The sequence below is a fragment of the Nyctereutes procyonoides genome, unplaced genomic scaffold (genome assembly GCF_905146905.1).
Source record: "Nyctereutes procyonoides isolate TBG_1078 unplaced genomic scaffold, NYPRO_anot_genome, whole genome shotgun sequence".
Lineage (NCBI taxonomy): Eukaryota > Metazoa > Chordata > Mammalia > Carnivora > Canidae > Nyctereutes > Nyctereutes procyonoides.
Genome location: NW_026575049.1, coordinates 46,850,659 through 46,873,882, shown reverse-complemented (window position 1 = coordinate 46,873,882; position 23,224 = coordinate 46,850,659). Strand labels below are relative to the sequence as shown.

General features: G+C 38.9%; 1 protein-coding gene across 5 annotated transcripts in view; it reads left to right on the top strand.

The window, feature by feature from the left end:
* Window positions 1-23,224, top strand: part of THADA (THADA armadillo repeat containing) — a 327,892-nt gene that overhangs the window by 137,286 nt on the left and 167,382 nt on the right. For all 5 annotated transcript variants that reach the window (XM_055328918.1, XM_055328919.1, XM_055328920.1 and 2 more), the window contains exons 28-29: window positions 4,567-4,656; window positions 6,150-6,281. In XM_055328918.1, the coding sequence (XP_055184893.1) occupies window positions 4,567-4,656; window positions 6,150-6,281 (222 nt within the window). The remainder of the gene's footprint in view (window positions 1-4,566; window positions 4,657-6,149; window positions 6,282-23,224) is intronic.

Genomic DNA, 23,224 nt, shown 5'->3' with positions numbered 1-23,224 from the left:
ATAAATGTTCAATAGACCTGTAATTTAAAAGGAAGTAAAGACTTTCTCTTCTTTAAAAAAAAAAAATTGGTTTACAAATGTGAAATAGGTACAAAAGAAAATTTATATAGTGTGTGTGAACTATAAAGAGTAACTATACAACCAATACCTTTAGATCTACCACCTAGTTAAGTAACGGAACATTTCTTTTGAAGCCCCTTATATATTCTTTCCTGATCCCATCTCCTTTCCTCTCCACTTGGAGAAGTGATTGATTATTTTTGTCAATTTTGTTTTTATTTATTTCTTTGCTTTTCATTTTTTTATCACTTAAGTTTGTTTCTCTAAGCAATGTATTATTTAGTGGTGCTTTATTGTAAACTTGCATAGAAAGATTATATTTTACATGTATTCTTCTTTAGCTTACTTTTTTCACTTAACATTATGTTCCTGTGTTAATACATCTGTAGTTCATTCAGATTTACTGCTCTACAGTACTCCATTGTGTGAGTGTACAGTTTATTCACTCTACTGTTGATGGACATATGGCTGCTATGCATATGCTTGTACAAGCTTTCTGGTGCCCACGTCCAAGAATTTATTAGGCCATTTACCTAGAAATAGCATTTGTGAATCACTGGCTAAACATATCTGTGACTTTCAAGAAAATGCCAATTATTTTTTAAATTGTTGTAGTAATTTTTGTTTCCATCAGAAGTGTCTAAGAGTTACAATACTTCATATTATTGGACTTTTCAGTCTTTGCCAGTTGATATAAAATGGTCTCTTAGTATGATTGAACATCTTCTGTTTATTGGTTGCTAATGTTTATTTTCTAGGGATTATATTTTTAATAGGTTTTATCCATTTTTATAAAATTCAGTTGTCTTTTACTGATTTCACTGGAGTTCTTCATATATTATAATACTAATTACGTAATTCTCAGTTACACGCATTACATATTTTCTCATTTGTGGCTTGGCAAATAAAAACATTTACTTCCATCATTTTAAAACCTTTTTATTATGGGAGTTTTTAACATATGTAAGAATGAAGAGGATAGTACAACTAACCCCTGCATATCCATCACTCAGCTTCCACAATTGCCAGCATCTTGCCAGTCTTATTTTGTCCATTTCTTGTCTTCACGAGGAGGTCACAGACATCATCTCATTTTTTCCGTAAATACCACAGGATGCATGACTGATTTGATAAGAGAGTTTAAAAAGAAATAACCATCATGCTATTATCACTTGTAACAGAGTTAATAATTCCTTAACCTTCAACTTTTCCCAATTGTCTTAGAAATATCTTTTTAAAATAGGCTTGTTAGAATCAAGATCCACATGTGTTTAGTCTTTTTTGACCTCTTAAGTCTAAGTCTCTTAGTGTCTTTTTTTTTTTTAAAGATTTTCTTTATTTATTCATGAGAGAGATACAGAGAGAGAGAGAGGGGCACAGACACAGGCAGAGGGAGAAGCAGGCTCCACACAGGGAGCCCGATGTGGGACTCGATCCTGGGTTTCCAGGATCACACCCTGGGCGGAAGGCAGGTGCCAAACCGCTGAGCCACCCGGGCTGCCCAGTCTCTTAGTGTCTTATTTCATAATGTTTGATACTCCTCCTCTGCCAAAAATACTTTGTACACGTATTATTTTGTGTTTTTATTTGTGCCTTTTTTGTGTGAGTAAAATTTTTTTAAAAATATTAACTGATGTAGTTGAATATATAAGTTTTTCCTACTAGTTGATGCTTTGGGGGTCTTGTTTAAGAAATTCTATTCTCTACAGTTTTCTAATGACTTTAGCAGTTTTACCTTTTACTTTCAAGTCTTGAATTAACTAGGATTTAATTCTGTATGTGGTGGGAGGTTGAGATCCAGTTTTAATTTTGTCTGTGTAGAAACCTAGTTATCAGAGCCCCTGAACTTGATAGTACTGTCATCTACAGTACCAACTCTCTTTTTTTTTTTTTAAGATATATATATTTTTTTATTTATTTATGATAGTCACAGAGAGAGAGAGAGAGAGAGAGAGAGGCAGAGACACAGGCAGAGGGAGAAGCAGGCTCCATGCACCGGGAGCCCGATGTGGGATTCGATCCCGGGTCTCCAGGATCGCGCCCTGGGCCAAAGGCAGGCGCCAAACTGCTGCGCCACCCAGGGATCCCCGAGTACCAACTCTCTTATAAATCAGGTCCTCATGTATGTGTTCAATAGCCTACTTGTCACCATGATGTCCTAAATATTAAAGTTTTATAATATTTCTAGCTACCTGATTGAGTAAGTCCTGTATATTTGTTCTTTAAGATTATCTTTGCAACTCTTGGCCTTTGGTGCATCTATATACATTTTATAATCTGCTTGTCCAGGGGCACCCGGGGGGCTCAGTTGATTAAGCATCCAACTCTTGATTTTGGCTCAGATCATGATCTCAGGGTCATGAGATCAAACCCTGTGGTGGGCTCTGTGCTGGGCAGGAAGCCTGCTTGGCATTCTCTCCCTCCCTCTGTTCCCTGCTCCCAACTTGCTCATGTGCACTCTCTCTCTCTAAAAAAAAGAATGAATCTGCTTGTCCAGTTACACACACAGACACACATAATTACTATTTTTATTGGGATTGCATTGAATTTGGTGAGAATTTCCTCGTTGTATTATTGAATCTTCTTATTTATAAACCTGGCACATCTTTCCTATTTAAGGCCTATATTTTTTTCTTACAGCATCTTCCTATTAAATTATGATACGCCAATGTAGAAGAGAAAGAGTCTTGCACCTGGAACTAATGTTACATTGTATGTCAACTATACTTCAATTAAAAAAAATAAATTTTTAAAAGAAAAAGATAACCTTTGCCTCTACCTGACACCATACATAAAAATTAATTTGAGAGGAATCATGGACCTCAAGATAAAAGCTAAAACTATAAAACTCTTAGAAAAAAACAGAATAACTTTGTGATATTGGAGTAGGCAAAGATTTCTTAAGCCACAGAAAACATGAAATCTTAAAAAAAAAAAGATCTAATTATTGGACTGACAATTTCTTCGCATGAAAAGACATTATTAGGACAATAAATTGGCAAGCCACAAAAAAAGGTATATATAATGCACATGTATTGCAAAGAAAACAAGCAACCAAACATAAAAATGGGCAAAAATTTTGAATAGATACTTCACAAAAGGCCATTTCAATAACCAAAGGACATAGTGTTTAATATCATCATTAGTCATCAAGAAAATGCAAATCAAAACCACAGAGATCTACCACTAGGATGGCTAACGTGGAAAAAAGACAACTGCAAATGTTGGAAAGGACATAGAGCCTTGGAATTCTCATTTATTGTTGGTGGAAGTATAAAATGCTATAATTATTTTGGGAAACTCAGTTTCCTAAAATGTTAAACATACTGAAACTTTATTCTCAGATACTTAATTCAAGAGAAATTAAAACATGTCCACAAAAAACCTATGTAAGAATGTTCCTAGCAGCTTTATTCATAATAGCCTACAAATGGAAACAGCCCAAATCTGTCAAGAGGAGAATGGATAAACAAACTTATATATTCATACAATAGAATACTATTCAACCAAAAAAGAAACTATTGATACACAAGTAACATGGTTAAACTTTATGCTCAGTGAAAAAAAAAAAAAACAGGTACAAAAAGTTATGTAATGTATTATTACATTTATATGAAATTCTAGAATAGACAAAAGGATATTGGAATAGAAATAAAATCAGTGGTTGCTTTGGGTATTGAGAGTTGACTGGGAAGGGGCACAAGGAAACTTTTCTGAGTCTTTATAGGAGTGGGTTACATGAGTATAAGCATTTGTGAAAACTGATTGAATGGATCTTATAAGAATTCAAGAGTAGTGTTTATAAAGATGGAAAGGTGATCCTCACAGATTATCAGCTAGGATTGAATATCCAGAACTGTATACACCAAATCTGTGCTTCTGATAACCATGCTCCAGACCAATGTTTTTCAACTAGGGACCATTTTGCCCCTCAGGATGCATTTGGCAACATCCAGAGACAGTTTTGATTGTTGTAACTTGAGGGGAAAAGGTATATTATTGGCATTTGATGGGTAGAAGCCGTGAAGGCTGCTAAACATCCTACAATCACATGAGAGTCCTCCACAGCAAAGAATTGTCTGGTCCAAAATATCACTGGTGCTAACTTGGGAGAAACCTGTTCTAGACCTGTTCTTATTATAGAAGCTGTCAGCATTAGCCAACCAGATGTAGACTATATTCATAGTCCAAATCAATTGTGGAAACTTGTCATTTGCACAAATATTTCTTCCCCAAGAGAATTTAATATCAAACATTTGCAAATATACATAATCTTAAATTTGGAGATAAAATTCCCTGTGTTAAGAGCATTTCCGAAATCAAAATTAACTGTGTTATTTCAATTGATTGTGAAATTTTTAAGATGGTTTATTCTTAACTTTTTTTTCATTACATATTCAAGGAAATGACTTCGGCTATCTTCCTTTAAATAAAATAAATTAAAAAGGCCTTATTATTAGATTAGAGGAAATAAATGATAGTAATTTATTTTTCTTCCCTCTACAGAATGACAGGCAGCGAATTTTTTTCTCGTTTCCCAGAACTCTATCCCTTTCTTCTACAACAGTTGGAAGCTGTAGCTAATACTGTGGACAGGTAAGAAGAGAATAGGGTGGGACGCAGTGAAATCAAGGAAGTGAATTACTTCATTAATTGAGGTTTTTGCCTCCAGGCAACAGTTTTTAATCAACTCCTTCCTTGTAACATAGATGAATTTTTAAAAAGTGTTTAGTACATCATGTTGCCTGACTCTCTACAGTAGATTTGTACTTGAAAAGTTATATAAAATCCTGTTTGTTTTTGTTTTTGTTTAGAGGTGGGGGATGAAAAGAGGGAGAGAATCTTAAGCAGGCTCCACTTCCAGCACAGAGCCCCAGGACTCAGGGCTCTTAATGACTCTGAGATCAGGTGCTAAGCTGAAATCAAGAGTGGGACACTTAAACGACTGAGCCACCATTTAGCCACCATTTTAGATGCCTCTAAAATCCTGGATTTTTTTTTTTTTAAGATTTCATTTATTTATTCATGAAAGACACACACAGAGGCAGAGACACAGGCAGAGGGAGAAGCAGGCTCCATACAGGGAGCACGACATGGGACTCGATCCCAGGTCTCCAGGATCAGGCCCTGGGCTGAAGGTGGCGCTAAACCGCTGAGCCACCCCGGCTGCCCCAAAATCCTGTTTTTATAATATATTTTTAAAATCCTTTTTTATATTGTTTTTTTCAAATTTAACTCTGTTTTCAGTGAACATTTTTCAGAAATTAGCTTCTTAGAAGCACAAAAAGCATTTTCTTCCCATGATATTTAAAGATCTTTGTGTTTACCTACTGAGTTTGCTGTAACAAACAGCAGTCTTTTTTTCTTACTGGCTTGTTGCAGTTGACCATTGTGAGAGTAAGCAAATAGCCGGCAAACAGGTGACCAGAAATGGCACTGGCATACCTGACCCTGCAAACACAAAATACAGCTCTTCAGAAGGCTCCCAGTCAGATCAGGGCACATAGAAAAGTTTACCATTGTCCTTTCAATCACATCCTGTATCAGTAGTAGAATTTTTAGAAAGGTGTGTTGGAACATGTGCTTTTTTTAAATTCTTCTAGCAATATTTGCACTTGATATGCACTTTATTAATAGGGAAGTAAAATAACATCAGTGAATTTTATTTCTGTTTATGATACATTTCCTCACATTAGTAATTTGTACAGACAGGCTTTTCTGGCCCCAGTAAGTGACCGTTCAAGCTTTCATAAGTACATTTAGCTGTTGAAAGTTTCACATTTCATACTGTGGAACTCCTTTCTGCTGTATGAACAGCCCAAATCAAAACACAGACAAGAATTAACAGTTAGCTTTGAGAAGAGAATCGTGTGCAAAAGCCCAATCCATAGCTTTGCCAGTAGTTCTTCCTTATTTGCATGTTAGAAATATATGAAATGAATGGATGGAAAAACACACAAATGAAAGAATGATCTGATCATCCAGAGTCTCACTTTATATTCATAATTCTTTAATGAGAAAAATGTTTGAGGGCAGTGTCTCACCTCTCAAATTATAAATCTTTTGTGTACAATAATTTTTTTTTTCAGTGATACAGGAGAACTCAACCGTCATCCAAGCATGTTTCTCTTACTTTTGGTGTTGGGAAGACTCTACCCTTCTCCGATGGACGGCACTTACTCTGCTCTCAGCATGGCACCGTTCATTCCCTTCATTATGAGGTAGTGTGTACTTCATGGAAATAATGGGTTAGGCACGGGGGCTTTATGGAGTATTTTAACTTGTTCTTATTTTGGAAACTATGTCGTTTTTTGTTTTTGTTTAATTTTGAGAGGGGTCTTATGAAAGCAGGGCCTGGGGGTTATTACTGTTTGCCTCCCCAACTGGTCTCCAGTGGTTCAGAGGAAAGTGCTTCTTTTGTGGGTGCAGAAGCCCATACCCACTGTTTAATTAATGTTTCTTTGGCACTCTGCCGACTAACGGATGTGTGGTGTTGATAGGAGATGCCTGCTTTTGAAAACCATAGCCTAGGTGTTTGCATCATCCCTGGGTTAAGCCTCATCAGCATGAAGCAGGCTTGGTACTGGCAGTATAGCCTCCTGTCCAAGGTTTCAAGAGGACATTTGTCTCTTCACTCTGAAATCAGAGTTTGCTAGTGGGTGCAAGGGGTAGCATCCAGGTGGCAGTGCAATGTGGCACAAGTTCACTTCCTCGTCATCTTCTTCTTCTAGCACGGAGTACCTGAGAAAAAGCCATGCAGATAGATTATACATGGAATCAGATGATAACAGGCTTTTCTGCTCTAGAGCTTATTGCCACTTCCTCTGTTACAGTTTTTGAGGTATTTCCCAACTTCTGATGACCTTTTTCATTTTCGATCAAAGTAGGCCTCTGAAAAGTATTAAAAATTTTCTTATGGAACATTTCAGAAGCCCAGTGATACTAGTCAGCTTTTACCTTTCTGCTTATGTCTCAATAAAGCAGCACTTTCATTTTTATTTATCTACCAAAAATTGAGGTAGACTTGGAGCAAAACGTTAGAGATACAGCAAACTCAAGAGAATGTGTTTGTTATTTATGTGGCACCCTGGGTTCCACTTCCTGGTTTCACAGAGCTGACTGATGCATTTTAATGTGAGAAACCATTAAGTACAAGATGCTGGCATGTGATTGCTGTAGCCATTTGTTTGCGCCAAGCTCAGGCTGTGGCTGTGTTATCTCTGATCACAGAGATGACTCACTCGGATCGGTTTTTGTTTCCTGATACACAAAGTTACCAGTCTCCTGTATCCAGCATTTGGTGATTCATTTTAGGAATTTGGGTTGTAAATTTTACTTTCAGGAGCATTGAAAAACTGTACTTTCACATATAACTGGAAAGAACTAAAAAATGTTTCAGAAGGTTGACGGGGTTAGGGAGAAAGGCACATGCTCAGAATCACAGAAGGACATGCTTCTTGTCATTCTGTGCTGAGAACATTCAATTTGTGGAAGTCTATTACTAATCAATCTGTTATGTGTTACATCATAGAAACCAGAAATTACTACATTGAAGGTATTCTTCGTGTTATTGATAGTCTACATATAATCAGAATGCTCATATTGCTAATTATATTCAGGACATTTATTATATAACAGAGATTGCACTAATATAGAAGATTTAAATAATGCCATAAAGTTATAAGCTCAAAAGGCACAAAGAGTCCATTGCACGGTCCTTCCAGGGAAATTGCCTTGGTCAGTAGTTGCTTTCTATGTGAATAAAGCATTCATAGAGTGCCACCAACAGCACAAGTGCCACAGCTGATTCCTTAGAGTGTCAATAGGCCCTGTTATTGAATGTCCATTTGTGGTATGAACAGTGTTTCTCAAACTTTAAGAGATAAACCTATCACTTTGGGAATCTCATAAATTCAGTTTTGGAAGGTCTGGATTGGGGCCCAAGGATCTACCTTTCACACAGACTTCCAGGTAACGCTGATGCTGCTGGTCTGTAGATCACACTTTGAGTACCAGTATTAAATTTGGGATATTAAATATTATCACAACCCCTCTTTGTCCCCCACCATGTACATGGTTTTAACAAATTAGACAATAGCAGGGTCACACTTGGTACTTGATTAGGCTACTCCAGGGGTTTATAAGAAGTAGATTTTGACCCAGGAATGCAGAGAACAAACAAGAAAGTATTCTGAGCAGAGATGTTAGTAGAAAGTACACCAGCATTTGTTGAACTTTGACTATTTTCTAGGTGCTGAACCGGCCATCTTGTTTACGATTCCAAGAGGACGTGTTATCACCTCCACTTTCCTGTTGAGGAAGTTGAGGTTCAGAGAGCGAGTCAGTAACAGCGCTAGAATAGGAACCCAAGAGTATAAGACTGTCAGGGTGTTGGGTGTACTCTTTCCATTACACCAAAATAACCAGCTTCCTTTTGTGCAGCCAAGAGCAGTGGCTATGCTGAGTAGGCTTGTGGGCTCAAATTGATGTAATTTAGAATGAGGAAGAGCCTATCTCCAGAGTTGGTGGATCCAAGTGCAGACTGTTTTCACAATATAGAAGTCCTGTCCCCACCAGCAGTGGGATCTGCTTCTTGCTTTGCTTTTCCAGTATTGAGGATGGCTTCTCTTGGGTTCACCTCTGCAGGATCATTGCCTGAGGTATCAGGGTTAGTCTGTGACAGGTGTGGAGGGAGGCTAGTTTAGCTAAGCCCTGACTATCTTCTGTGATACAATGGAAGGATCCTAGACTTGAAGTTTAGTCAAAATCCCAGTTTGGGGTTTCATCAACCCAGTAGAGGGGCAGCCCTGTACTACTATAAAATGTTCGCAATCACTCTGGGCAGATAAACCATAAAAATGGTGATTTTGATAAAATTGTACACATTGATTTAAATTACTTCTGAGAAAATTCTTTGTGAAGGAAGTGAAAGATTGATCATAAAACCTGTCATTCCAGGCAATATTTTTGGTTCTAGTGATGATAAAGGTTGGGCTGTTTTGACTTGGGATAATAGCTGAAAAGATGGATGTATGCATGAGTGGTTGGGTGATACTTTATTCTTGTAGCATTGCCAGTGTTAATTTATGTAGTTGGAAGAGTCTAATCAGGATCTTGGATATTCTGAGTTTAGTTAAATAGAAATTTTTCAGCTAGTGGGAGTAGCATGAGGGTTGCTCTGACCATGCTAAAGTGAATTGCACAAACAGAAGATTAAAAGCCCCAATAATAGCTTCTTATTTCCCTTTGATTTATGTATGCTTACCTGCCATTTCCTTCCTCTTTGTAAGATGTTTGTAGGTATTGTTTGTATTTTTGTTCCTTATCCCACATTTAGAAGTATAAATTTATATCTCTATTGATCTACTTTGTTGACTGAAATCTTAGAAGTTCTGATTTGGGTTTTCCAAAGTTATGCGTGTGTGCAGTTATGATTGTTGCATCACCTTGGAACAGAAATGATAATGTTAATCACAATGTTTTGTTTGCAAGTTTTTTTTAATCGAGTGTATTTTATGTGCCTGATGCTGTGAGGGATCCAGATTCACAGCCCTTTACCATGCAAATATGAGGTCTGCAGTTAAAGACCATTCACCCTTCAGTTCAAATACCACCAAGACGAGTGACTCATGCTTTAAATGGGACCCCCAACAGGCTCCTCTGAATACACCTTGTCTAGGGCTTTCTAGAGACCAGAGTATCTCTCTACATGTACCTTTGAATTCTGTTTTACAAGAGAGTTTCAAGTGTGAATTGAAGAACTACAGGAAACCAAATATGCCCCAAACTGAGGCCACAGCATGGCATCCTGAATAGAAGAAAGGCTCTGGATTTAAGAGACCAGTTCTGTCCAAGCTCTGCCACTTACTGACAGACTGACACTTGGGCAAGGCCCTCTACCCTCTTGGAACCAGTGTGGTATCACTGTGCAGGCAGGTGTCCAGCTGAGCCAGAAAGCCCTTTCTGGTGCTGCCAATAGATCTCAGCATTGGATTAATATCTGTGGGAGAAACCTCTCCACTGCTTTTTATTTATTCTTTGTGTGCTTTTAAATTTTTTTTTTTTTTTAATTTACGATAGTCATACAGAGAGAGAGAGAGAGGCAGAGACACAGGCAGAGGGAGAAGCAGGCTCCATGCACCGGGAGCCTGACGTGGGATTCGATCCCGGGTCTCCAGGATCGCACCCTGGGCCAAAGGCAGGCGCCAAACCGCTGCGCCACCCAGGGATCCCTCTTTGTGTGCTTTTAAAAGGATCTCCCCAAACAAACCCCTTGCCTTTTTGGGAGCTGATCTTTTTTTTTATTTTTTTTAAGATTTTATGTATTTATTCATGAGAGACACAAAAAGAGAGGCAGGGACACAGGCAGAGGGAGGAGAAGCAGGCTCCAAGTAGGGAGCCCAATGTGGGACTCAATCCCGGAAATCCGGGATCACACCCTGAGCCAAAGGCTGACACTCAACCGCTGAGGCACCCAGGTGTCCTCAGGGACCAATCTTCATTGCAAATGACTTTCAGTATGTCTTTCCTCAAATCATTTCATTGTTTACTGTTGAGAACTTTTTGGTGAAATCTGCTGTTCTTTTCTCTGAAAAATACTGAAGTGCTAATAACAATACAATCTTAAATACGTGGCTGTGGAAATCACCCATGGGGACCTATGCTGTGGACACTTTTATTCGTTGAGATGTTGAAAAATCTAACCAAGAATAAAAAAGATGGAAAATACATGTTTTGTACATTTAAAAAATATTTCATAGGATCTTTGGATTGTACCAGTCTTAAAAAGGGAGGAAGGGTAGAAGGTATAAAAACTGAGTTAGGGGGATCCCTGGGTGGCGCAGCGGTTTGGCGCTTGCCTTTGGCCCAGGGCGCGATCCTGGAGACCGGGGGTCGAGTCCCACGTCGGGCTCCCCGTGCATGGAGCCTGCTTCTCCCTCTGCCTGTGTCTCTGCCTCTCTCTCTCTCACTGTGTGACTATCATAAATAAATAAAAATTAAAAAAAAATTAAAAAAAAAACTGAGTTAGGCCTTTTAAGCCTGTGATATTGAGAAATAACATTGGCCCTTGTTTTCTTGTCCTTGAAAGTTACATAATTCAAGGATTACCACATTACTCCTTTCCCAGGTTGTGGAGTTGAAGGAACTTGTTTTCCATAGTGTAGAGTTGGGGTTTTTGCAGGAGACGGTAGATGGCTTCTACCTTCACTTGCAATTGTAATACCAGGAACTCCTCTTCAAGGCTGCAGGGCACGTTTCTCTCTGCTCTGTCTTCTCAGAATCCTTCTAGATAAGTAGAGGGTAGGCTTTGCTTTACAGAGACATAAACAGGCAGAGAACAGTTGAAACATTGCTGGGAAGGAAGACTTGCCCTTCTCCCTTTCTCTTCATTTCACCCCTGGTTCATCGCTCTCTCTGAATGGCTATAGCATTTGATATTTAACCTCTTATCCTACTATTCATCACTGCTGTAACATACATAACTGTAATTTGTGTGCTTGGTGCTTTTTCTCTCCAAATAAATCTTAACCTCTTTCCATGCAGAAGCCATTCTGGGTTTTTGGTTTGTTTTTGTTCTTTGGTTCCCTTCTCTGCCTCAACCAGGTTTGGGCACAGAGACTGAATTATTAACCTAGAAATGAAAGTAATCACGAATTGAGACATAGCAGATTGGTGTATCTGTGAAGTACTTAGGGACTCCTAGTCCTCCTGTGTTGGAGCCACATTTCATATCCCACTGGTTACCCAGCTCAGCTGGGTCTTGTGTTTTACTGGCCCTTTGAGGGGTCTTGTGTTCCAGGATGAACTCTGGACATTTCCCTTTATTTTGACTTCACCTCACTGACCCTCTGTTTCCTTATCTATCAAAGTATTGAATATTGCCTACGTCCTCTCTGGATTCAGGAGCCTATGAGCGAAGTATTTCCTGGCTTCTGAGCCCCTTTCCCCTGACTGCTGTCCAGCAAACTGCTCTGGAGGCCCACTTCACAGCTATCCTGCTGTAGGCTTTAGCGCCAAATGAGAGGAGCCTGGATTGATAAGAATGGAAGAAGGAAGAAAGGAGGGAGATGTCATTTTTTTTGCTGAAAGTCAGAGAACTATCTATATATGCAAGCCTTCCAGATTATTATGGCACAAATAGGAGGGCCCCTGTGTGCTTCAGGCTCTCAGATTGTCTAGTGGGGCTGATACTGCTTACAAAATGGCAGATAAAAGGCCCTTTGGCTTGTTTTTTAAGAAAAATTCTATAGAGAAGAAGGGGTTGATGGTGATAGAAAGAGGGCAGACTTTTAAAACTCCTGCTTTGGCTTGTCCCAACCAGTTAGCTGGAAGGAAGGCCCTGAAGCCAGATGTAGGGGAGCAGATTTAAAAAAAAAAAAAAAAAAACCACTGTGTTGTCCTGTTGATGAAGGCAAATCCCTGGACCCAGGTAACTTATAGCCTCAGGTACATGTGAGCCTAGAACCATGTCAGTAATTTGGGGGAAATGTGGACTAGCCATGTTCTGCTGGGAGCTTAGAGAAGGATTTTCAAAAGAGAAGGGGAAAGGCGTATAGGCGTATTTTACCAGTGACCAAACAATTGTATTGATACTGATTGTTTTAGACTGAATCATTCATTGTATTACTTGCAAGAGCTTTACAGTTTGTTTGCTGAGGTTGAATAAAAATGAGTCCTGCCTGAGTTACCTCACTGTTTCAATGGTATTATCAGCCTGATAGATGATGACAATGTTGCTTGATTCAACATGTGAATTACTTACTTCAATGAATGCACCTAGATTGCATGCTTATCAGGTTTGTATATAACATAAATATTAATGGTGATGGAATAAAAATTCAAAATAGTCTTTTTTTTTCTTTTTTTTCAAAATAGTCTTTAAGCATGGGATTGACAAACACAAAATCAGGCTAGTGGCCATTCTTTCTGTGTGGCGGGGAAGAAGGGGATAAACTGGAGGAAGCATATACTAGAAGCTTTGGTTTTATTTCTGATGTGTTCTTAAGCTAGATTCCGGGCAAGCGGTTGATTGTCATGTTATTCTATATACTCTTCTTTATTTGATATGTCTGACATTGTCCATAATTTAAAAATGAGATTCAAAATAGCCTTGGATTGATGGGCTGAGATTATCAAGATGTTGGTTAATAGAGATATGTCATACTCTGATTTTCTCAAGAAAAGTCAAGATTGTGTACATACAGGATGAGAGCTGTCTGGCTCCCTAACAGTTTTTATGAAAAAATCTTGGGAAAGAGGATTTCCTGGTGAGTCCTGAGGAAGCAGTGTGACACAGTTGCTGCTTCCAGATAGTGAAGACTATGGTTTCCCTGAACTGTGCCATCAGATTAAACCTACATCATTTGCTTATTCTGTTACTCTGCTCTGGGCTTCCCATTTTAGGAGGGTCACTGATAAACTAATATTTATCCAGAGGAGATAACCAAGATGAGGAAGCTAAACATCTGGAAATAGTTAAACTGGAAAAGACTTAGAGGCAACATGGTAATGGTCTTTACATACTTGAGAGGCTGCCATATGGCAGAAGGCACATAATTTCTTTCTTGTGCTCCCAATGGGAAAGTAAGAGATAGATTTCAGGTTTTAATATAAAAAAGAATTTTGTGAAAGTTAGCATTCTCCATCAAGGGAATCAACAGATTTCCATAACACTGAGCTGCTGGTCATTGAAAGTATTCAAGGAAAACTGATCACATGCTGGGCTTTCTGCAGTGCATCTGAACTAAATGACCAACAGGGCATCTTTTTGAGATGTCTTATTTTGGAATAGCCAAACGACTCAGTTGTAAATTCTAAATGTGCAGTGAAGGACATGGTAAGCCTCTGAACCTGTAACATGTCATTTGTACATTTTTATTTATGGGCTCCTCTGTCTCCCAAAGAAAAGAATTTGGGGTGCCATTTTTGGCATGGCCCACAAGGCTACAGTGGTCTGGTGCTACATGGTGCCCTCCAGCAGTTAATTCACTTAAATTTAACTTCTAAGTAACTTCTATAACTTTGTCCCAGATAGTTCTGAAAACATTTTTTTGGCCTATGGGATGTTATGTCTGAAAAGCATTCCTTATTAATTTAATTATCTTTTTTTGTGGTTGCTATATTTTTTCTCTATTCCAGATGTTGGCTTAAACCACATTTGTTTTCTGACAAGTACAAGGAACATCTGAGTTGTTTTTTTTTTTTTTACATCTGAGTTTTTTGAGAAAAGTCAGAGAGATGCTTTTCTGAAAAGTGATTAAAATAGATAACTCTTTGCTGTCCAAACTTCCTGAATGCTCTTCATTGAACAGAGATGTTTATAGAGAGAATACAAGAGTCCTGAAGCCTAGCCCATTATAAGAAGAGATAGCTGGGAATAGGTCTTTGATGGTGCTGTTAATGTAGAACTTGTTCCCACTTGGCCATGCTAGAGGACCAGAACCTTACCGCTCCTGTGGTTACTGCTAAATTCCGTGCGCCTTTGAGATTGAGATTAAAGGTTAGGAATGTCCCTATACTATCCCTATCTGCTAGCTGTGGTTGGATGAAAGAAGGGAACTGCCATCCCATGAGTGTGTGGAAACTCTGACCTCTGGTTTCACTAGTGTGACTCTGATACCAGGTCAGGCTTTGGGCAAGATTGTCAAGGTGGGCAAGATTGTCAAGGTGCGCATGTTCAGTTCTGCTCAGAGATTTTTCCAGCTGCTCCCTTTTCCTCCTTGTCTATAAACCAAACCTGTGCCCACTCCTTCCTTCCATATAGATGTGTAAGTGACCCTAGTTATTAGCTTCTTTGGGGCTATTTGTTGTGTTACAGACACATATGTTTTGAAGTATAGCAATGAAAGTTGGTGTTGGAGTTTGGGACCTCAACAGAGAGGAGGGAGGATCTAAAAAGCAGAGACATTAGGAAGGTTGTTTCCTAATTCTGGTAAAATCACAGTTCAGGTAGCTACCTACTCCGTCTCCTTTTTACTGTGGTCTTGCTTTCCTAGTGCTTATTTTGGGATGCTGTGCTTACGGCCTTCTGAATTTCTGACTTCTACCCAGGGGTAGCTAAGGTTCAACATGTGGAATGAAATCATGTTTCTGACATTGTGTGGCTTTTTTTTTGCAAAGAGTACTGGCATATAAGGATACTCTGTCATCTGTCACTGATTTTTATCTCTTAGTTCCTAGAGAGGGGCCTGGCCAACTTCATTTCTGGGACCAGATCTCTTTAAGACTATTTTCTAAATATGTTTTTGAGCAAAAGGAATGAGGAGTTCACCTCTTATGGAATGCATTGACAAAGCAAGCTAAAAAAACAAAACTTGTAGGGACCAGCTTTTCTTCAAGTGTTATCTGTTACTTTAACGGGCCAATTCAGGTCATGTTAGAACAAGTGATTTGATCTGCAAACAGCTTCATTCTTAGGTGAAACTTTTGACAATGATGATAATCCATGGCCTATTGATGCCATTCACTCTAAAAGTTAGAATCCAATCAGTTAATAGATTAACAAAGTAGTTGTTAAACATACATTGCATACCTAGCTAGTATTAGATCTTGGGTAGGATGCAAAGTAAAAAAAGGTCTTCATCCTTGAGGAACTTACAGTCTAGCTAGTGAGATAAAACCCATGCTTATGCACCTGATGTACTGAATTTTAACCACTGAATTGTGTGACAGATACACTAAGGACCAAGGGCCTATAAACAAGGGGAAGAGCACTAGTGCTCTTGGAGAAGTTCAGGAAGTGTTCCCAAGTAGCAAGGCAGGAAAAGAATAAGAGAATTCAGGCCACTATCTTGAGGACCTTTAGAAATTCCCCATAGTGATTAGTAGCTCACGTAAGACAAGAGAAAAGTCAGGCTATCTACTCTGTAGATGATTAGATCCAACAAGGGAAAGATTGATAGAGTCCTATGATTCATAACTTGGAAGTCATCATAAAGAGCTTTGCTTTCACTTGAATCAAGGGTGACCCAGGAAATTCACAAAATACTTGATTTGCTGCCTAACAAGAGAAACCAATGATAGAGACTGCTAATTTTATTAAAGGATGGTATTTGTTCTAAGTTACACATTTAAGGCACATGAAAATAATAATAGTAGTAGAAAAAGTATTACAAACAGTAATATTTACATATTAAAATATTTTAATGATATCTTTCCCTAAGGAGCTTTTATCTCCTTGGTCTTAATTATTTTCTTAAGAATTGTAGCCAAGGTGCTCAGCAGGCATTTTAAATGCTGAATTAAAGGCTTTGATGGTAGCAAGCCCCAAATGTCAACTGATAGACAGTCATCTTATCCTACATGGTAGGGAATACTGTAAGATAAAAAAATGTATGTCTTTCTCTTTAGGCAGCAAATACGAATTAGGGAATAGAGCAGATGAATTATAGTAGGCTTAAAATGAGGACAGGGGAAAATAATGACCTAGCATGTTTGAAATATCTTTCCCTGACTGGCACAGTTTTTTCCTCCCTCTCCTCTGGGCCTTGACCCTTACCAGTCTATTTATAATCTTCTAGTTAAAACAAGTTGCTTTAGTAACATCAGCTGCACAAGATACATTCATCCTCATATTCTTTTACTTTTTCCTTTGCATTTTATTTTCCTCACTCACCTTGAGCATTGAGACTCTTGACTGCTCATCTTGCCCCCCCCCGACACCAGTTACAGATATCCCCTTCTTCGCCATTTATTCTTGTCTTTCACTTTATTTTGTGAGTGTTCTTCATCACCAGTTCATCTGTCCATTAAATACATCTGCTGAGGGCCTACTTCGTGTCATTGCCCAAACTCTCACTTTCATCACCTCCCCTGTGCAAGAGAAAATAGAGGCCAACAGCCCTAGACTCTTCATAGAGGCACCCACTGTACCTCCCACCATAGTTCTCTCTCTTGTTTTATAGCCAGACACTTGGAAAAGGTTTTCTGTGTTTAGACTTCACTCCCTCCCCTCTTATTCATTCCTTAAACTACTGCAGCTGGGATGCTGCTGCCACCACTTCACTGCAGCTGCCCTTACAAAGGTGCAATAGGAGTGACCTAGTCCCAGAAGCCTCTTTACCTTTCTCTGGAATTTGACACTATTGCACGCTCCCTTTTTCGTGACACTCTTTCCTCTCTGGCCTTCTTTGGCCATTATATCTTTCCCCTCCAAGAGAACCCCTTCCTCCTGCTGCCTCCCAAATATTGGTGTGGCTCTTTGCCCTTCCCTCTGCCCTCTTCATTTTCACTTTGCATGCACTGTCTGGAGTTGTTCCTCACATATAGTGATGACCTAGATCTAGAACTTGTATGGGTTCATAGATTCAGTGTTCTGTTGGCCAACTTCTTCTGCATGTCCCATAGATACCTGAGAAGTGTCTGAAAGTTGGCAATTTCAGAACAAGCCCCCAGGAATCCCTCTGCACCCTAAGACTCAGACAGCCATCTCTTAGGGCCTCATAAAACATCTAACGTCGCATTCCACCTGGCCAGCTGTAGTCAGAAGACCTCTTGATAGGAAACATGTTTGAATCAGGACTCAGGATATACAAGGATCCTCCTGATGTCATTGACTGTGTTCATGTGTACTCAGTAACAAAGAAACATTGGCTTAAAATTTCATTGACTTTTAATATCTCTCCAGTAAGTTTGAAATGATTTGCTTTTTTTTTTTTTTTTTTTTTTGCTTTCTCTCTTACACCGGTGATGATCAGTTTGATACCTCAACTGACAGGTGTTGGCACCTTTCTTTGGGCTATGATTTTTTTTCCATCAAATTAGTGATAAGTGATAATAATTAACATGTTTATTATGGGCCAGGCATTATTTTAGGACTTGACACCTACTGACTCATTTAATCATCATAACACTATGTGGTCTATAATGTTATTATCCCCATTCTACAGAGAAGCCCAGTTGGGCCATAGAAGGTTTAGAAACGTGCCCTAGGTCATGCTGCTAAGAAATGATAAGGCTGGGATTTGAACCAGGCAGTCTGGCTCTGAAACCCAGGCTCTTTGCCACTCCCTAGCTACACCAGTACTTAACACCATAGTATGCCTTTCTACTCATCTGTTTATGATGCCACGTGGCAAGGTAGTTCTCAACATGCCAAAATTAACCTGTAATTTTAAATAACTTTGCTTCCTTGAGATCTCCTCCCTCCACCCACCTTGGGCATTGCTTTGGCAGTGGTCACATTTTCTAATCTGAAATCAGCAGATAAGGAAGAAAAAGCTTGCAGTTAAGCCCAAGTGGTTATGACAGGTTGCTAAATAAAACTGGCTCAACTGAAGTTCTGAGATTCTTGAGAAATACTATGAATTTCTTACAAAAGAAATTTTCCTTATAATAGGAAATCATGGGTCATTGCACAGTTTTAGTGTCTTAGCAAAGAGAAAATGTATCTTGAGGCCCAAGAAGCATAAAGTGTTAATGAGATTATTTGTGGACAGCTCCTTATGCATAACTTTTTAACTATTAGAGAATATATTTTTCATCTGTCTCTACCAAGTTAGGTTTCCACGGTTGAAACTTTGCATAACTTTGAAAATCCTCAGTTGTTGAAAGAAAAAGGAAAAAAAATACAGCAACAAACATGTATATAAGACTTTGACACACAGTAGCTTACTTGATCATCATCCTCTTTTTATTCTCTTGGAAGGAAACAGAATCTCCAGGCTATCCAGCACATGTTGAAATTTTTAAAAATTGTCAAGGTTTTCTTCTGTGGTAATTCTAAACTTATCTGGAAAAATGGCCAGTCTGAATCAGTGTTCAGACTACCGCCTATTATGAAATGAAAGTTTCATTACTCCAAACTGCATATAGTAACTTTCGGGAACTATACCCATGGGTGGATAACTATCATCTGGTTACTATACTGGTCCATAACCCACAGCACAGAGCCCCTGAGGTGGGTTTAAATCCCCACCCCACCCTTGCTTCTCACTTTCACATTTTTCATATGCACAGTCCCACCTCCCTCCTTCACTAACCAAAGACTCCTAGCCAAAACCTGTTGGAAAGCATACTGAGAGCTAAACCCAGCCCGCTGGGTTTGTTTTTTTTTTTTTTTTTTTTTTTCTTTTTTCTTTTTTCTTTTGTATCAGAGAATTCTTGGCCAGGGATGTTCGTGTCCTGGCCACCAGTCCCCAAGAGATGGCCACATTTCTCCAAAATTTAAATGAAAACTCTAAGTCTCAAAGGTAAACTTAAGCTGGTCCTAAGTCTAAATAACTGCAAAATTAAAATTAGGCGGGTCCACACAAATGAGATTTTTCTCTTTGGTCTCTACAATGTCCTGAGCCTTAACAAAAATATGTATTTGTCTGAAGGGTGCTGCTATGTAAATAAGTATCTCCTTTTTTATTATTACAATCACAACAGGAAAAGGCTGTTTGGGTAGAAACTATGGAAATATATCTAGGTAACCAAGGAAAAGCTGAATTGTTACTGAAGGATGTGTCACACAGACAAGAAAATAATTTACAAAGCAGTGGGTAGAAAATATTTTTGAATACTAAACAAGTGAGTCCCTTAAGGCTGTCCTTTTGGGTGATGGGTATGTAGTGTGGGTTTGTTTTTTGCTTAACTGTTTATTCTATTCTTTTTTTTTTTTTTTTTTTTGGCCAGAAGAACATTTTTCCTATAAACCAGAGTTTAAGGCTCAGCTTCTTTTCAGCTTGGATGAAAAAAAAAAAAGTGAAATTCATTTAATACTATTATAACCTGCATAAGTCCAGTGAAGAGAAACTTAAGAAATGTAATTCTTGTTTTCTAGCTGAGCTCCAATGCTATATAATTAATATAATTCAATCACTTTTGCCCACTTTTTCTTTCTGCATGATTTAAGACATCAGAATTTAATTCATAGCCACAATAAAAACCGGACTTAGGGAAAACTTGAAAAGACTAAAGAGGGATTTGCATTCTGCTGCATGGTTGAACACATCCCGAAAGTAGCAGCTTTAGAATGCCATGTCCTGATACAAGTCCCCGCTGAAAACTGGCCAGCAGAGAGGCTTCCTAGCACCGTCCCCTTGTCTGGGCTACTGTGAACTGTCTATCATGAGGGCCCTGAATAAAACCAAGGGGCCTCCGCAGGATTGCTTCACAGCCTGACAGAAGGGAGCAGTATCACAAGGCAAGCTGTGCTCTGGCTTTATAAGCCCCAGGCTGTGGCTTTTGGAACTCACCAGCCACCCTGGCTCAACCCTGGGTAAATATCCCTGGTTCTAAGTAGGTTGGAGAATTCAAAGCCCTGCTTTTCCCAAGTCTTTCTACCACCAATCCATGACATGTTATGAGGTCTGAATGGAATGGCCATGTGTGGAGGGAAAATAAAGGAATGCTTTCTGCTGCTTATTAATATGAACTCCCTAGCAATCCGTTTTCCCCTTAGGAATGAAGCCACTCACAGGGCCAGATTCTGACCCCACCGTAGCCATTCACCCAGACCAGCTTTACTCCTAGAGAGGTTGAAACCTGTCTGAAATGATTTCAGAAGTCTTAAGAGGTACCTTCTACTCGCCCAATTTTCTCAGGTGCCTTCTCCATTTTGAGCTGAACTTGGAAGTTGCACAGGTAGATTTTCATTACTTAAGTATATGGTTTCGATCCCTTCTGAAATGGAAATAACACTGTGAAGCATATTACTTTTAAGCGATTATTAGTTATACCACAGTACGATTTAGTTTAAGTTTCCTGGGTTTTGACAGGAAGAGTAATAGAAGACATTGGTTGGGTGAAGTGTTGGGAATAGGATAAGGCAGATGGGGGAAGAGGATGCAAAACTTGAAACTAAGGCAGAAAGCATGTTGCCACCTTCACACATGTGGCTTGGGCAAGGACTGTGATGACTTCTTCCCTACTGGGATTTGCTCTCGTATTTTCTATTTATGTCTCCCTTCTGGCAGGCGAAGACTTAGAGGTGTTTTTCTGGTGGTTTTTTTTTTTTTTTTTTTTTTTTTTTTTTTACAGCTTTGACTCTTCCTTATCCTTCTAGATGTGGTTCCATTTCCTTTCCAAGATGAAAGCTGGTCTTTGTCCCTTCCCAGAATAGTTCCAGGCAGCAGAACACAGTGAATCCTTCCAGATAAAAGACCCTGCTGATAAAATACCAGATTGTTATCAGAGAAGTGAAGTGAGGGGAATTAAGTCCCTACCATTAATTACCTAGTTACAGCTCTGTTTATATCCTGTTCGTTTGGGGGCATGTTTTCCTTGGATAGTTTCTTGTCTGTGTTCTGAACTGCAGTCTGATGTTTTTAAGAATCCCAAAGGTCAGGGAATAGTGGGTTCCTTATTTTCCAAAAGGTTTAATGGCAAGGAAGAGAATATCAGAGTTTCTATCTTCAATCTGGAAGGAAATGGACAAAGGCTTGAGTTTGGTGCTTCATTCCTCACCTCAAGCATGCAAACCCTAGTGTGCTGAGTGAACTCTGACTTTGAATACTTAGCCAAGAAGTTACCTGGAAATAGAATGACATTTATCTATGTGAAGATAGGAGTATCAACCAGTGAATGACTGAGTACCTAGACATTGAGGCCAGAGTCTAAAATGTCCTAAAACAGCTTGGAAAATGTACTTTATGCCACCGAACTGTACACTTAAAAATGTGCAAATGTTGTGTTATCTCTATTTTACCACAATAAAAATAAATAAATTAATTAATTAAAAATGCTTGCTTCCTGGCAGCGCCAGTACTTTGGTCACAGTTGGAAATACCAAAGGGTTGGGCTGCATGGTCTGCTTTATTTTGAATGGAATTTCTGTTGCATGTAAGACATTATTCACCCTTTTAAGAGCTGTGAGATTGTGAGCACAGAGCCCTTCAATGAACACAGGATAAAGAAACTGTTTTGCCGCCATGATATGGACATACTGGGAAATTGGGGCACTGAAAGAGCCCTATCTGGAAAATGATTCTAAACCACTATTGCCACTTTCCTTCCACAGAGGTAACAAAACAGGGGAATAAGGTCTCTTGATGGCTAGAAGAGTAATATCTATTTTTTTTTTTTTTGAATAGTAGCATCTTTTGCTCTGATTCTCAAAGAGTAGCACTGAAATGTTCCTTGACCAGAAGTAGTATTAGGTAAGTTAACCTCCTCTGTGGTATCTGGCAGTCATTAAGTGGTCAAGCACATGTTTCTTCACCAAATTAAACTTGCATCTGACTTTATGCTTTCCTGTTAGGTTCTGTCCTCAGCCCAACCCATTTTTGTTACAAGGCTCTTGACCTGTGACTCAGCCAGTTCTTTCAGCTTTACTAGTGATGGGGTTCTTTTTGAGGGTGACATTTTGCCTTTTTTTTTTTTTTTTTTGCTCAGCCAAAAAACTTCTCAAGCCCTGGAAACATGTTCCCTGGTGACCTAGCTGTGGTATGAATTTCAGGATAGAAAAAAAAGAAATACAAGCATAGCCCTATTCCAAATCTGAAACTTTGGGCAGCCTGAGTGGCTCAGCGGTTTAGTGCTACCTTCAGCTTAGGGTGTGATCTTGGAGACCCAGGATCCAGTCCCATGTCAGGCTCCCTGCATGGAACCTGCTTCTCCCTCTGCCTGGATCTGTGCTTCTCTCTCTCTCTCTCTCTCTCATATGAATAAATAAATAAAATCTTAAAAAAAAAATCTGAAACTTTTTTTTGTTGTTAACCCTGGAAGCCCATTTGAACTCAGAACCCTGACCAAAGGATGCTTCTTTTTTCCTGTGTAAGTGTGTGCATATGCCCTCGTTCCTGCCATCTTTTGAAGGAAGTTGTGAGACATTCATCATGGCTTCAGCAATACTTTTCTCAAATTTAGTATTTTCCATAGAAAAAGCAAGAAAATATAGGGGCCTACAAAAAAGTTAAAGTAAATTTAAAATATATAAGACTCATTTTGAGTGAAACCAGTAAAAATAAGCCCTGACCTTTTCTTATAGGTAAGAAAAATTGGATTTTTTTTAAAAAAGTTTTCTTACCGGAAATAAAGGTTTTGCCAGAAATAGCATTGGTGGTTAAAGCAGTCTAATGTGGAAGATGCATCTTTAAAAATCTCTACCTTAAAAACTAAGATTTCTTTGCTTTCTTCTTGACTAATGGTTTTGTCAGAATAATCATTTAAATAATAAATGAAATGCTTTGAAGTATATAGGAGAGTGGAGGACTTTTCGGTGCCTTGTACGAACTGGCGA